The sequence below is a fragment of the Ammodytes marinus genome (genome assembly GCF_949987685.1).
Source record: "Ammodytes marinus genome assembly, chromosome: 11".
Taxonomy (NCBI): Eukaryota; Metazoa; Chordata; class Actinopteri; order Uranoscopiformes; family Ammodytidae; genus Ammodytes; species Ammodytes marinus.
The window spans coordinates 5,155,263-5,171,833 of NC_137215.1; the positions used below are offsets into that span (position 1 = coordinate 5,155,263).

Genomic DNA, 16,571 nt, shown 5'->3' on the forward strand with positions numbered 1-16,571 from the left:
GTGGCCGACACCGTCCCCTCTCGTCCCCCCATCCTGCAGGCTCCGCATAAACAGCCCCACTTGTCCGTCCGCTCTCAACGATCGCCTGATTGGATGGAAGGAAATTGGGTGTAAGCAGAGCTTGCACAGTGGCTTTTTTTTTGTCTGTCTCTTTTTTCTAAAAGGAGGAGGAGGATGGGTTGGGGAGGGGGGAGGATGTGGGCCACTCCTGTGTTATATAAAATGACCTTGGTAACATCAATGTATTTTAAAGCCTTTGGATATTTGGTCTAAAATTGTAAAAATAAATAAAAATAAAATAGAAATGAGATCAAAGTGTCTTGATAAAAAGCCTTTACAACAAAACTGATTGAAAATAAATGTTCATAAATATTATAAAACTTTGTTTAAAACAATTTATTTTTTTACTGTCTAGACCCGTTTGACAGGACTGTGTGGGCGTGGCCGTATCAAACAGTCTCCTTGGCAACAGTCAATAGCAAAAATGCTGTGCGCTCAGCAAGACGCGCGTCATAATTGCGCGGGTCTGAGCCAGACGGCTCCTACTCAAACGAGGCTATTGTTTTTATAGAACGTTCAGGCAGAGAACTGCTCCGATTGGTTCAAAATACTTAATTTGTCATAAGAACCAGAGCAAAGTCCCACCTCATCTAAACCGAATTTCTGTAAGGTCAAACTTAAAATGACAATATCTTTAGTTGTGATTGATAAATATGCCCGACTCTTTTCAGATGCTTTACTATCATGCAACTAACTCCTCAAATGACATAGTTAGAATCATGTTGTGGATTTGGGTTTACAGGGGCTTTAAAAAGTAACTGAATAACTGACTGTGTTGTAGCGCGTTAGATTTTTAAGAACAAACAAAAAAAAAACTCAAGTGTGACAACGTTTTATTTGCTTGGCGTGACGACGGTTGTTTACAAAATCAACAGAAGAAATAAGGAACAAAAAAACAAGGAAATGGCAACGAAAAGATGAAGGTAAAAGCAAAGAAAAGGGCACTTATTAGAAAAGGGCACTTATTAGAGTACTTAAAGGTCTCGCTGGTGCTCAGACAGCTTAGCCCAGAAGGAGAGAGTTTGTCATCGCTGTAAGGCAGTTTTGCGTTGTAGCTGTTAAGCAGGGCACATGAACTATACCATACAAAATGACTAATGCAAATAAGGCTCTTGGCATTTTGTGTGTGTGACGTTACCACAAGCACAGCAAAGAAAGGGTGTGTGTGTGTGTGTGTGTGTGTGTGTGTGTGTGTGTGTGTGTGTGTGTGTGTGTGTGTGTGTGTGTGTGTGTGTGTGTGTGTGTGTGTGTGTGTGTGTGTGTGTAAAACTCTAAACCTAGCTGACTAACAAGAGCGTAAAGGAAAAATATTTGCACAATTCATCTGATAAAAATGTATTTAGAAAAATTATAAACTTAAAAAATGGATAGAGTGTGATATAAAAGGCTGTAATTATATATACATTGCTTGGGCTTGGTGAAATGGCCTCAATACAAGCCTATACTATTCCTTTTTAGAATCGAAATAGCTACATTTATGACGTTACTACTCCTTAAAACAAAAATAAAGATGATTTTCAAATAAATACTGGCCATTTTTAACATAATTAGGACAGTGTGCATGCTGTATATTATCCTTAAAGTATGGTCAAATATTTTGTTTAATCAAATGAATCAGAGGCAGCTTTATTCTGCTTGCAATGATTATGACTTTTGGTTCCAATCAGCTCTCCAAGCAACCGACGAGGAGAATGCAAAACCCACTAGAGCTTAATTAATCCAAATCAAAAATATGTAATTAGGCAAGTACACGTCCAGATGAGTGAACATGGGTATCAGGAGGACTCGCTATAAGGGATAGAACAAAACAGAACAAAAGGAAATAATGAATCCTATTTAGATAAAACGATAAGTGTCCGGTTCAATTAGGAATCAAATATAAAAACGGCAGAGAAAGAAAATAATTAAAAAATGGGATATACAGCCCTCTCATGTGGATGAATTTGTTATAAAAGGCAATTTATGTTAAAAAAAATAATTGGTATATGTGACTATCCTCTACAGATGAAGTTGGCCTCATGTATTAGGAAGCATGTAGGATGTGAGAGCTACTCATTTTACCAACAGTAGGAAAACGTACAGGCAATGCATAGTTTGAAATTAAAACAAATTAAAACTTTCCTTGGGTGAGGGCACATGGTATGAAATTGTAAAATAATTCATTTGAACACCCTTACTCCTACAAAACTTCCTCATTCAGGTTCTATTGAGTTCCAGTTAAAATAAAATTAAATTAAATTAAAAGGTAGGCTATAATTCTACAGCATTTGTGTAGGCCTCCATGTTTTCAAGAAGCAGCTATACATGGTTTCATGGAATCTATGAAAGTGGTTTTTGACAAGGGCTGTTACAAGATGCAAGCCAATCAGCAAGCTCTGTAATAAATCAGCAGCAGCACCATTATCATCATCATCATAATAATAATAATAAGGCCTAATGGCGACATGCCAGAAACCCAAAAATGAGGCCGAGCTGACAGTATCCTTTAGAGCCACATTAGCTCACAGACAAGCAAGTTGCTGCCAAGTCGGTGCTTTGCTGAAAGTACCAGTTAGCTCTCAGACCAGAAAATACATTAACGTCAAGTCTGCATGTTCATTCATTATATAAAAATCAAGCATCAGAAGCAAGATTTCTTCGTTGCAGTTGCATGTTTTTAAACTTTCTGTTAGCACAACCATGTTTGTTGCTGTTCATTTTCATCACACCACCAACTTAGTGGTGAGTGATCTGGTCTCAGTTTCAGGGCTCAAATTTCAGGGTCTCTGCTAATGCCCGTGCTTTGATGCCACTACATGTAACCCATACCACATTGGTTTAAAAAAAATAAACGACAAATGTATTCCTTATTTATTTTGGGCTCATCTTGAATATGTAATATTTCAAATAATAAGAAAATTACTGCTTGAGGAATTTAGAGTGAAGAGGCAAAGAGAAATACACTTTATATGAAAAAATAAACCATTTTAAAATGCTCCATATTTTTGTTGTGGTCATCCTAAACAATAATGTAATATACAGCTCTGGAAAAAATGAAGAGACCACTCCAAATGTTCAGTGTCTCTCTTTTCACTATGTATAGCCATATGTTTGAGTAGAATGAACATTTTGGTTTTATAATATAAACTACTGACAACATTTCTACCAAATTCACAATACATTTTTGGTCATTAAAAGCATTTTCAATAAGTTATGTAGAGATGAAGATTTAAGAAAAATACAGACTGGTCTCTTAATTTTTTTCCGGAGCTGTATAATCAAACAAATGACTGTTTAAGGACTGGAAAGTAGAGAGGTGAATTAAATTAAGGTTTCTTACCCTTTGAGCGTGGCTGGGGCGGGAGACAGACAGGGGCTCCTGGCAGACAGGCTGCGACTCTTTTTGATTGACAGGTCAAGAACGCCGTCTGTTTGAAAAAAAAACAGAAAAATAAAGCAGAAAAAATTTAAATACTCGTTTTTACTGAACAGCACTTGAACACATCACAATGTAACTCAATACAACATACGATCCAAATGAAACCAAGCAAGATCACTGCATGTCTTTTACCTGTGAAGTATCTTAAGCTGCGTTCTTCTATTTAAGTTGCTATACAAAATGAAGGGGACCTCATTTTGGGGACCAACTAGCTGTGTATTAACACTAGATAGTTTTAAGACCACACACAGTACGGACAGGTAGCAGACAGAGGGAAATATTCACTGGTGTTGACCAAAAGTGATTTTGACAACAAGCGTTCTCTAGAATCACTGAATCCATCTTTAAAAGGCATTTATTACATTATACATTACACCGCAGATTTAAAATAAATACTATAATAATACTAAGAAAGAATATATACTGCCATTGGTGTACGAGTGTGTGTGTGAATGGGTGAATGTGGTAAGAATTGTAAAGCGCTTTGGGAGCTGAGAAAATCGGCTAAAAAGCGCTATGTAAGTCCATTTACCATAGATATTTAAAAACGCCCCAGGATACAGTATAACCATATTACCAGCCAACCTGAGTTCACAGTACCTTGGTCACTGGGCAGAGGCGGGGGCTTCTTGATGGTGAGGTCAAGAGGAGCATCCTGGTCTGCCATGAGAAGCTTGCTGAGGACGGGGTTCAGGCTATGAGCGGCGGGGGTCCCTGCCTGGTTGTGTTTGGGGGTCCCTGCCTGGCTGTGTGTAGTGGGACCAGCCGGTGTTCCAGGGGGGCTGCTGGAGGGAGGTTTGGCCCCCGAGGGTGAGGGGGTTGTGGGCAGGCTTCGGTCAGAGCAGGGCTGGGGGTCCTGAGCGGAGCCGCTGGTCTTTGAGGTATATTCGGCAGCAAACTGTCGGATCATTCTCTGGAGGATCTCGCGAGCCACTACTGGAATGTTGGGGTCCGAGAAATTTGGCACATCTAGGAGAAGGGGGAAGAAAGTAATTTGTGTTTTTTGTAATGTTTCTAACTGTTTTGTCATGTACTGCATCACTTAATAAAAAATAAATAAAGACAAGGGGAGGAAAGAAATACGGAGGGGAAAACTGTTATGTATTGAGCAGCAACAACACAGCCCTATACAGCACTTTGTCTTGTGTTTTTAATGAGCCTTTTTAAATGGGGACACTAGAACTTTTTTTCTTTAAATCTTGAATTTTGTCATACGCGAGTTGTATGTTTGTGTTAATGCTACTCTACATGCCTTTTAATTGCCCCTTCGGGAACATATAAACTCAGCTATTTTTGTCTGCGGGCCGGTTCTTTTATATTAAGCATATTCGTGTTATAACAATGAAAAAGGACTCACCTTTGTGTGTTTATGTTGTGATGTTTATCTTGTAAAAAGGAAATAAATGAAATATTAAAAAAAGGAAGAAAGACTTACCTTTCCTGCTGAGCACTGCATGGAGGAACTCCTCCGCTTGTTTCTCTAGTCTGCTGATGGCGCTCTTGTCTTTGACCAGGACAGATTTTGTATCTTCGAGGCCGTCGCTGCTTAAGCCGATTAAGTGTTCCTGTCAAACGAAAAAAACTGTCAAGTCAGTGTTCTACAGACAGAAACAGATTACATACAGGCGCATCTAAAAAATTAAAAAAAATATCATGGAACCACTTAAAGCGGCTACGAGTAACATTTAAATATCTTTTAAACAGCCTCATGTTTCCTCTCATAATCATAAATTACCTTTAACAGCAAACGAGACCATCAGTGCAAAGAAAGACGTTTTTATATAGTTTTTATTACTGCATTTGATCTGGTCGTACACCCAGTCCGATTTTCGGTTCACGCGTGCATGCTCTATGGTCACATATCCGTATTGGTCGCAGATTTCAGTGAGGCGCAGGAACGCGATTTGAGAAGCCTATCACTCCAGGTGAGGGAAGGGGAGCGGGAGCCTTGTTTGAGACAGTTGTTTGTCGTCATAATGACTGATAACGGGGCTGAACCATCAAAGAAAAAAAAGAAAATGCAATGAAGAAAAGCTAGAAGGGAGAGTGATAGGCGGGCGGGAGGGCGTTGCCAAGCAACGTATACACAATTTCACGGAGCGAACCTAGACTGCAGTGTTTACTCCTAAATGAATGAGCGGTAGCCTACTAAAACAAAGTTTACTTTGCCTCACCAGCATCATCAGATGACCATTATTCATCTGAAATAGTCATTATTTACATCAACATAAACACATTACCTCATCGTGATCCATAGACTACTAACTAACTGCCATCTCACGGACACGGACTCGTTCAGCTACGTGAGAGGTGACAATGCATCAACTCATTGCAATCAGGTGTGTGTTTAGCACTTACTGGCATTAGTTGAAGCTGTGTCACTAACCACTCTCTGGAAGCCGAAAAGAGTCCGGTGCCCTCACACTTTCAACACACGGACACGCACCATATTGCTTCCTGATTATTTGAATCTTGGACTCCCAGCACGAGCTAGAAAACAGCTGGCGTCGTAAAAATACTACCGCTTTTGTTCAAAGGTGTCGCCAACGTGCCGACTTACTCGTAGTAGCTTTAATGTGTAATCAATTTAGAATACGGTATATGAATGTTTCACGTTTTGATTTAAATGACAGAAATAGAGGAACTTTTCATTGATATCCAGGGTTTTTGGGCATTTTCAAGCTTTATTAGACAGTACAGAGTTGAAATGGGGAGACAGAGAGAGAGGGGGGATGACCTGCAGTAAAGGTCCACGGGTCTGATTTGAACCCGCGACCACTGCAACGAAGTCCAGAGCCAATATGGTACGCGCTCTATCCACTACACCACCGGAGCGCCCCGATATTCTATGTTTTTTGAGATGCGCCTGTATATAGTCAACATTAACATGGGAATATTTTTGTATTCGCTGGATGAATTTCTCTTTAAGATAATAAGACAACAACTCAGGTCTGCGAGGAAAACCCAAATGTCTTAGAAAGCATTGGCACACTGAACACACTCCCAATAGTCATCCATCCATCCATCATTTAATCCACTTCTCTCGTTTAAAGTCCGGAGGCACTGAAGTACATTTCAAATATTAATTGTGATCTTTATGACATCACCCCTTGCTCATTTTCCACAGTTTGAAAGCATGAAAAATTCTAAAAAAAAAATTGTACGATTTTTCCCCACAAAACATAATGAAATGTGTCAAGACGTCACAAAAAGTTAAGAAATTAAAAAGATAGAAAAAAGCATCAAAAATTCACAAATTTTTATAAGAGGGCTACTTTTTCTCCACACCAGATTTATGAAAGACAGACACCACCGAACATTAATAAATATGGTGAACGTGAGATCTTACCTTTACTTTGTCTCGTCTGAAACAGCAGAACAGACAGTTTTCAACAAACGACCAATCAGACACTGCCGTGGGCTCACAGTCTGTGGGACACAAGAGCAGGTGACAGGAAATGAAAAAAGAGTTGTGCTACAAAATGACAAAAAAAAATATTTAATTAAAAAAAAAAAATGTATTTCTATTTGTATACACTTTTCTAATGTGTATTCTATGCCTGATGTATGTCGTGACCCTGTAAAGCACTTTGAATGACCTGAATTGTGTCTGAATTGTGCTACATAAATAAACTTGCCTTGCCTAACCAATCGGTACTTCAAACAAAATTGAAAAATAAAACAATAAAATCATAGAAATAATAAAAAGTTCTTCCAATGCTTGACTGGCCTGTATATACTGTAGTACATGTTGTCTTAATGTTCAGTGTCTTTCTGCATGATCACTGGCACAACAACCATATTGTCCCAATGCCTGTGGGATCATGCATCATACATGTTTCTCTCAATGAAATGTATGAATGAAATGAGTGAGTGGGCCATAATCAAATCACTTGGGTTCGTTTTAATGTTTGAAAAAGAAATCATGAGTACTTTTATTCAGCAGCTCCCCAACTACTATGTTAAAAAGTCTAGTCTAAGAGTTGTACAGTCCTCTCAATGCAAATGCACTGAAACCCCAAATAAAGCCTAGTATTGTCCCACTAAAATCACGCATTGTTAAAAATGTCTGTAGGACACTGTAGACTTTGACACTGGCCCCATGCCATCCAAAACACCAACTTGGTAGCAACACACACAAGGCGTCTTCTCTTCTCCGTCTGTGTGAGTGAATGTAGAGGGGTACCACATGGTACAATGGGGCAGCATTGTTTTACATGGCTAGATTACAGATTATGTTCTAACCACAAAATTTTCAGTCATGGCAGTCATTCATACAGTTTGTGTAGTTTCAATCATCTTATCTACATTACATTACATGTCATTTAGTAGACGCTTTTATCCAAAGCGACTTACAACTGGAGCACACATTCATACACCGATAGCAGCAGCTACCACACAGGGTGCTGGCTAACTATCAGGAGCAATTTAGGGTTCAGTGTCTTGCTCAGGGACACTTGGACATGTAGCGGGGAGACGGGGGATCGAACCACCGACCCTGTAGTTGCGGGTCCACCACCCTATCCACGTCGCCACAGCCCCCCATCTATCTATTAAGATCAATAAAAATGGTGAGAGATTCTTACCCTTAAATAGTCGCAGGTCTTCTACCAGCTCCGGAGTGAACAGACCTTCTAGAATGCTCTCAAAACCTGGAGAGAAGAGAAACGCACAAACCAATAAATATGAATAAATGTCAATAGTAGCGTAAAAATAGCAAACTGAATATATACAATTTGATATGTCAAGATGTACCCCCTAAACAAGGCTTGGTGCTCAAACCAACATCAGACTCAAAATTAATGACTCTTTAAGACAAGCATATACACAGCATCTGCCCAAGGGCCCAAATTAATATAAGCCTACTTGTTAGCAAAACTAAAAAGGTTAAAGCCTGGTGTACATTGCACGTGATCACCAAGGCTTGCTGTCTTTGCCTGTTGGTTTCATCTTGACAAACCCCTGGCAGGCAGCAAGCAAACATAGAGGCTCCTGTTAAAAACCATATATAAGCTTTCACCGCATGCTTCTTTACTTCAACAGTCAATACATGCACTAGACTATAGTACATCCACCCCTTGTTGCCAGGCAACTGAAGCACCTACAGAGTTGGGAGGGACTGTGTGTGTGTATATGTTGTAACATTAAAAAGAAACAAGACAGATAGGGTCGGAGATGATGTCCTAATATCCTGGTTCTAATTCCAAACAAAACCAATCAAATACATGGCAGTTTGCAGTTTAACAATTTAACATAAAACACTGGTTACTAATACTTATTTGCATTCTGCCTATACAAGCTTATAGGAGAAATATATCCTATGCATTACTGATGTAGAGTGTGGTTTCCCCCCCCCCCCCCCCCCACCTCCCCGGCCCCAGCTGTTTGAAATATGAAGTGCGTTATGCTGCCGAGGTTTTTCACTTAAAACAACAAAAGTGTGTTCACCCAACAATATGTGATGTATGTTAACCGCCGCGGGTCAGAATAACCCAATCCCTAAACCACCGCATGCATTAAGTCAAGCGCTAAAGAGGTCAGAGGTAACAGCTGTCTACTCAAACTGAAATCTTGAATGAGAGAGTGAGAGATGGTGCACTAGTCTATTACAAAACCCTGGAAAGCAGTTAGGAACAAAAAGTCTAACAAATACAACAGATTATTGTTAAAAAGCGATGAAAAACACGTAAAAATAGCATTAAAAATATAGTAAGGGCTATTTGGAAATGGATATTGTTAGTAGCATAGTTATATTAGCAAAATGTGTTCAATAGGTCATGAAAGTACACATCTATACTATAGTAAAGGACTATTTACAGTATAATGTCTTGACAAAATGACTAGTAAAAAGAGATACAATGCTCAGCCCTTACCATGATGCACTCCCTTCCTAAAACGCACTAAAGAATTCACTACAAAAAAGCTGTCATCTGTTAAAAAACCTTCTCCCTGCTTCCGTACAAATACCCACCCACTTTTCAACAGCCAAACACAGAGAGAGAGGGAGACGGAGAGAGAGAGGGAGAGTCAGAGAGAGAGAGAGAGAGTGTGAGAGAGAGTCCGCGAGAGACGGGGAGAGAGAGAGAGAGAGACGGAGAGAGAGAGAGAGAGAGAGATAAAAAGAGAAAGAGAGAGGGTATGGGAGGGGGCAAATGGTGAACACACACACACACACACACACACACACACACACACACACACACACACACACACACACACACACACACACACACACACACACACACACACACACACACACACACACACACACACACACACACACACACACACACACACACACACACACACACACCCTTTGCCTATAGCTGCAGCAGTGTGTTTCTGGGTTAGTGCACAGGACTTCAGCTGCAGCCATCCAATCCTATTTCGGAAAATATTTTCAGAGGCATGAGGGGGGGGGGGGCAGGGGGGGAGAAGTAGGTCATTCCACTTTCGTTTGACAGAGCAGGGCCCATGACGACATCAAACTACTCTTCAGGAATTCAGTTTAGGGGCGTTTTAAAAATGTGTCGCTCACTGTGCAAAAAGAATATGAATTTGAGGCGATATTAGAATGTCCCTAGTATTCCTAGTAAGAGCATATAGTGTAGTGTAGTAGTAGAATGTCCCTAGTATTCCTAGTAAGAGCATATAGTGTAGTGTAGTAGTAGAATGTCCCTAGTATTCCTAGTAAGAGCATATAGTGTGGTGTAGTAGTAGAATGTCCCTAGTATTCCTAGTAAGAGCATATAGTGTGGTGTAGTAGTAGAATGTCCCTAGTATTCCTAGTAAGAGCATATAGTGTAGTGTAGTAGTAGAATGTCCCTAGTATTCCTAGTAAGAGCATATAGTGTAGTGTAGTAGTAGAATGTCCCTAGTATTGCGAGTAAGAGCATATAGTGTGGTGTAGTATTAGAATGTCCCTAGTATTCCTAGTAAGAGCATATAGTGTGGTGTAGTATTAGAATGTCCCTAGTATTCCTAGTAAGAGCATATAGTGTGGTGTAGTATTAGAATGTCCCTAGTATTCCTAGTAAGAGCATATAGTGTGGTGTAGTAGTAGAATGTCCCTAGTATTCCTAGTAAGAGCATATAGTGTGGTGTAGTAGTAGAATGTCCCTAGTATTCCTAGTAAGAGCATATAGTGTGGTGTAGTAGACGAAAATAATGCCTTTATGTAATAACCATAAAGCATTTAACCTTTTGCAACTTAAATTTTGATGGGTTTACTGCATGTGCAATGAATAAAATATTTTAAAAAATTGTCACTGTGCATGAATTTGAGGCGATATTATAATGTCCCTCTTATATTCCTAGTAAGAGCAAAGTGTGGTGTATTAGTAGGGGCTGATGAAAAAGGGTAAAGAATGTTTCACGCAATAAGAATATGCATTTTGGGACCCTTTTGCAACTTAAATTAAGATGTGCTGTGATAATACTGCATGTGCAATGAATGAAATATTGATAGAGTGTATATTCACGTTATGCAAGCGCTTCAAAATACATGAGTTCATAAAAATTTAAAAAGTGAATGGCGGCCGGTCACAAATTAAAACGCAATAAAAACAGCAACAGCTAACTGTATTGACTGCCCTTTACTTAGCTACGGGTAACATATGTATACACTTTTGAATGTAGAAATAACACAGAACAGAAGTGCTTAGTTTTGCAAAAAGGTAAGTTTCGTTTTAAAGGGAGCATTAAAAAAAATGAATTATGGTTGAAGGAATTAGGCCATTGTTGAGCTGCTAGTACTAGATACAAAGTGATAAGCCTCCAGATACAATAAAAAGCAGAGGGGGGGTGGAGGTGCAAATTGAAAAATTATAGAAAAAAAAAAAGATGACCATTATTTTATGCTTCAAGGCTTAAACACCTAATTATATTAAAAAGTTATCAAAGTTTAATGAAAGACGAATATCAGGTTATTCACGCAGGCACACGCACACACACACACACACACACACACTGCAAAAATGGGGAGAGACCACACCTACAGGCCTAATTGCATTGACAACATGAGACATATTTGAGGATTTTGTCGGTTATCCAGAATAGTAAGCGTGTATATATATTTTTTTTTCTTTTACCTTTATTTATACAAGTAAATCCCATTGAGACCGGAGACTCTTTGCAAGGGAGACCTGTTCCCATTTACACGTTAACGCTAACACACACACATTCATACACCGATAGCAGGCTAACTATCGATATTCAGTAAAACATTTCTTTATTGATTTTTCTCTATTTTTAAACTATACAGTAAGTCATTAATGCCAATCATCTAGCTCTATATGAGAAGAATGATTACTATTCAAGACCATTTTGCCGTATCCAAATCCAGCTGGCTTGTTTTTGTTTACTCCAAAAGAACATACTGTGGCTCCTTAGCCTCCAGGCGTGTATATCTGAGAGAAGGCAGAGCTTTAATCTCACAAAAAAGGTATGGAAAGGGCCAAACATGAATAATGAAATAACACACAAGTCTTAGCTGAACTGAAAAATAAATTAGACTTTGTTATAGAGAAAAAACACTTTTTTTTTTTTGCTAAAAAGTGTTGTTCTGTTTGTTTGAAAATACTGAATTCATATACGGTATTCATATTTAGATTTTGAGTATGTAGAAGGTGTGTCTGTTTTTATATTTTTTGTTTTTTATTTATTAATCTACTATTTTAACTTTGTTTTTTATTGCTTACATGTTCGAAGCAAAGACAATCAATCAATCAATCAATCAATCAATCAATCAATCAATCAATCAATCAAATCAAAATCATATGCATGATTTTTTAATGAAGAATTAAAAAAACAACAAGCTTAAGTACAAGTGAACTAGCAGATAAGAAGCAATTGTGCATATTTTTGAGGTATTTCTGCTGTACACTTGCAGGAAACCTTTTCGACAGGAGAGAAATTCCTCTTGGCTGAGTGAGATTTTTAGACCCGCTGTCACTGCATATATTTGAACCTACATTCAGATACAAGTTAGGTTTGATTTTGGAGACCATACTTGAAGAAATTCCAAATTGAGGACACTTCATTGGCTTATGAGGCATGTTTGTAAAACGGAAGACACTTGTCGGACTTAAACTCACTTGTGTACATTTGGGTCACAAAAGTGTCCATTCAGGCTACAATGTGTAGTAACGTCACATGTATAAGTGATTGTTTTGCCAATACAGACCTGCAAACTCATAGGAGGTGAAAAAGGTGACAAACACCCGTCCCTTCTAGGGGGGTCGGGTGTTTTTCGCTGTCCAAACGATTGGCTATTGTTAAATATCATTCACACAACCAGAGTTCTCCACTATTGCCTCCAATGTCCAGCTGGGTGAAAATAATAGCCAGCTGAGATCCTGACCCTCCTAGGGGGGTCCGGGGGTATGCCCCCCCGGGAGATTTTTTTTAAACTTTTTAAAGTGAAATGCATGAATCTGGTGCACTTTGAGAGGGAAATTAAGAGGCTAAATCTGAGGAATTTTGTGTGAACAAATAATTTGGAGACACTGGGTCGGATGAATTAGAAGCTTCTTGGATTTTCCATTAAAATGTTCATTTAAAATAAAATATTATGCAGGGTCCTCTGGGTTGGGCTTGGTGCTCTTTTTCTTTTATGGGACATATTTCTCTGTAATATAATGAATACATTTAAATGCAGTGAGAGGAATGAAGCAGAAGAACTCTGTTGTCCAGCTATCTTTTTTTCCACAGATGAGGCTGAAATAGATTATACAGTGCATGGGCATCTGAGCCCCATTTCCAAATGTTTTTAAATAAACTCAATACACACTGGACGTGAACGTGACGTGATCAGTTAAACTTGGATTACCTCCCAGATGAACTGATTAAATTATTGGGCTATTAACTAGGCTATCTAGATCAAAACATTGTATTATTTTTTTTGTATGATATAATAATATGATGTTAATATCAAACACACAAACTAAAAAACAAAAAAAACAAAAATTGGGGGGGCGGGGGGGAGGGCCTGTCGGTCGGCTCTGATTGTGAGCGCACTGCAGACACTTCATTTCTGCAATGTGCGCTCATTAAACTGTCAGCTTCACTTAAGAGTCCTGTGTGGGTCAACAGTGCAGTGCAAACTATGCAGCATAAAGTTATAACACTCGTCTACGACCGTGATGTTAAATCACCTTCACACAAAGTCTCCGCCCCAGCAAAGCAGCGAGTCGATCGCTGTGACGGTGAAAATCACCGGGACCCGGGAGACCCAGTGAGCGAGTGAGACGCCGCTCAGAAAAAACTCTGTGGTTTGATGGATGAAATCAGTCGGGGATATCCTGCCCGTTAACTTTGTCTACGGGAACGGCTTCCGCGATCTTTTTCTATGTCTCGAGTCTAACAGAGAGCCATGTCGGCAAACTGACAGCGCGACTAAATAAAGGGACTGTCCAGTGAGCTGCGTCCCTCCGTATAGTTTCTGTTTCAGTAGGCTGTTACATTAACCTCTGAAGCATTGACAGTGTTTAATCAAAGCCTCTAATTTTTTATTAACAAAAGGGTTTTCATTGAGACTTTTAGCCAATTCTAAAGTCTGAACACACAGCGGCAGCAGTGATGCTTGTGCCCGATCTTAACGCTGATTGGACAATACTCATGACGTCTACCAAAGATGTTTTATTGCCAAGATAACGATATTCCCTTGTCTCACACTACGGTAACTCGCCCACACAGTCCAGTCTGGGAAGCGCTGGCTGACTTCTCTGGCAGCTGCCGCTACCCCCCCCCCCCCCCCTCCCAAAAACAAAAACTCTTCGGATCTATACGATTCACGTGGGTCATATATTTTGATTCTCAACGGCGATTTTCGCCGAAAAGCGACGAGTTTGCAGGTATGCAATAACAAAATGGAAACTCAAAACTGCTAGCATCCATATTAGGAAAACCATCAAATAGACAGCGGCGAAGCAAGTAAGCTTAACTTTTGTGCACGAAAATAAATGCACAAAAAAAAACTATCCAGATAACTTTTCTAGCCCCTACACAGTCAGTTGACCTGGTTGTATTTTGGACAGTGTGTGTGTGGTGGTCACATATTTTGGGGCTTTCTACAGAAGTACTTGTAGGCTACTAACTCGGGCAGATGATGAAAAGTATGTCACGTGACCATACAGACGTGAAATCCATGAATTGGCCTTGAGCTTTCTCCTGACCTAAATCCCGTCAGCCAATCACATAAGGCGACAGAGGAAACATTTTGAGTGTGAGTGTGTGACACCCTTGTACTTCCACACCAGCAGCACTTACCCTGCGTTCCAAATCACATACTTTTTCTTTTTACTACACTACACACTAAAGCATGCTGGTTCACATACTACACAAAGTAATTGGAATTGTAAGGGCATCTGGGTATTTTTGACATACTGCATTTGATAAGCATGTATTTGGGAGGACACCCTTAATCTTTTTCTGGCATACTAAATAGTAGGGAAGTATGGAAACATTTGGAGTGTGCGACTGACACCCTTGTCCTTCCACATCAGAAGCACTTTAGACAGACGCTGCGTTCCAAATAACATGCCCTGCGTTCCAATCCCCATACTTCCCTACTAATTAGTATGCCAGAAAAAGATGTAGGATGTCCCAATACATGCAGGTCAATTGTAGTATGCTGAAAATACATAATTACCCCACTAACTCCAATAGGATTTTGGTGTATTCGTCTTTATCTTGACATAATGAAAAAAAATCTTCCTTATCTGATTTTTTCTCTCTCCTGTGGCCCTTAAACTCCTCTGTGTTTTAGTATGTAGTGTAGTAAAAAGATAGTTTATGTGATTTGGAACGCAAGGATACTTTTTCTTTTTACTACACTACATACTAAAGTACAGAAGAGTTTTAAGGCCGCAGGAGAGAAAAAAAAAGGAAGATTGTTTTACATTATGTTGAGAAATGTCAAGAATACAGACGAATACTCCAAAATGCTATTGGAGTTTAGTTGGGCATGTATGTATTTTTTTCAGCATACTACAATTGACCTGCATGTATTGGGACATCCTAAATCTTTTTTCCGGCATACTTAGTAGGGAAGTACGGGGATTGAAACGCAGGGATAGACAGAGAAATACCACAGATGTAGGATCGGATTAACCTTCCTAAATCCCAAATTTAACCTATGCTGTACGTCACTATCAATTTCATTTAATGCCTGAGATAAAACCCACTCTACTGCTTATTGCTGGTCCTATTTTGTTTGGCATTTAGGGCCAAAGGTCAAATGTTATTGTATCAACATATGGACAAAATTACTGAGCAACACACACGCACACACATCATGTCCAATACAGGTTGTTTAATTCCATTCTGTGAATGACGTATATTTGCAATTTCCATTTACAAAATAAATAGTTTACTTTTAATCCACAATCAGAGGTCTCACACACACACTTGCTGCTACCTACGTTGCACCTCTCCACTTGAAGTAGCATTCATAAAATCGGGTCAAAACCCTTTTCATCTTAAGGCCCGGACACACCGGCCCGATAATCGCCGTCGGAGAGTCTGGAAGGGGCGGGGACACGAATCTGTTTGGTGTGTGCCGTGACGTCGGTCGTCGTAGATGTCGTCGGGCTTCTTTTGAGAAGATTGAACATGTTCAATCGGCGGCGGGCAGTCTTTCAGTTTGAGCAATTTGATTTGTGGAGGGCTAGCGAATCAGTGAAGCCCGGAAGTGAGGCGGGTAGCACAAACAGCTAACAACAGTTAGCCATTGTTTTAATGCGTTTGTTTGTTTCGTTCAGCGAGTACTCACATGCATCAACCCTTGTTGACTGCTCGACACCATGCTAGACACTCTTTGCTAAAAATGGTGCTCTTTATGGTCCTTAAATATAAATACGTATTTATATCTATGTTTATGGTCTAGAGAGCTGTTCCATCATTTCCGGCTTCCGTATTTTTTCGGGCCACAATACAGATTAGCGCCGCCTGCTGTTATGGAGACATTACGTCCCGCGCAAGCGCAGAGCGTACGGAAAGTCAGCAGTCGGCTTGGTGTGTTCTTTGCACTTTTTTGGCCGCGACGGGAAGACTGGAGCTGCCTGAATCGGCAAACTCCATTTTCGGGTAGTCG

At 39.7% G+C, this 16,571-nt stretch overlaps 1 protein-coding gene across 1 annotated transcript in view; it reads right to left on the minus strand.

The window, feature by feature from the left end:
- LOC307257970 (uncharacterized protein) overlaps positions 1–16,571 on the minus strand; it is a 37,913-nt gene that overhangs the window by 13,284 nt on the left and 8,058 nt on the right. The window contains exons 2-6 of the mRNA XM_080037343.1: positions 8,065–8,130; positions 6,828–6,907; positions 4,914–5,043; positions 4,079–4,447; positions 3,380–3,467 (exon numbers count right to left, since the gene is read on the minus strand). Coding sequence (XP_079893469.1) covers positions 3,380–3,467; positions 4,079–4,447; positions 4,914–5,043; positions 6,828–6,907; positions 8,065–8,130 — 733 coding nt within the window. The remainder of the gene's footprint in view (positions 1–3,379; positions 3,468–4,078; positions 4,448–4,913; positions 5,044–6,827; positions 6,908–8,064; positions 8,131–16,571) is intronic.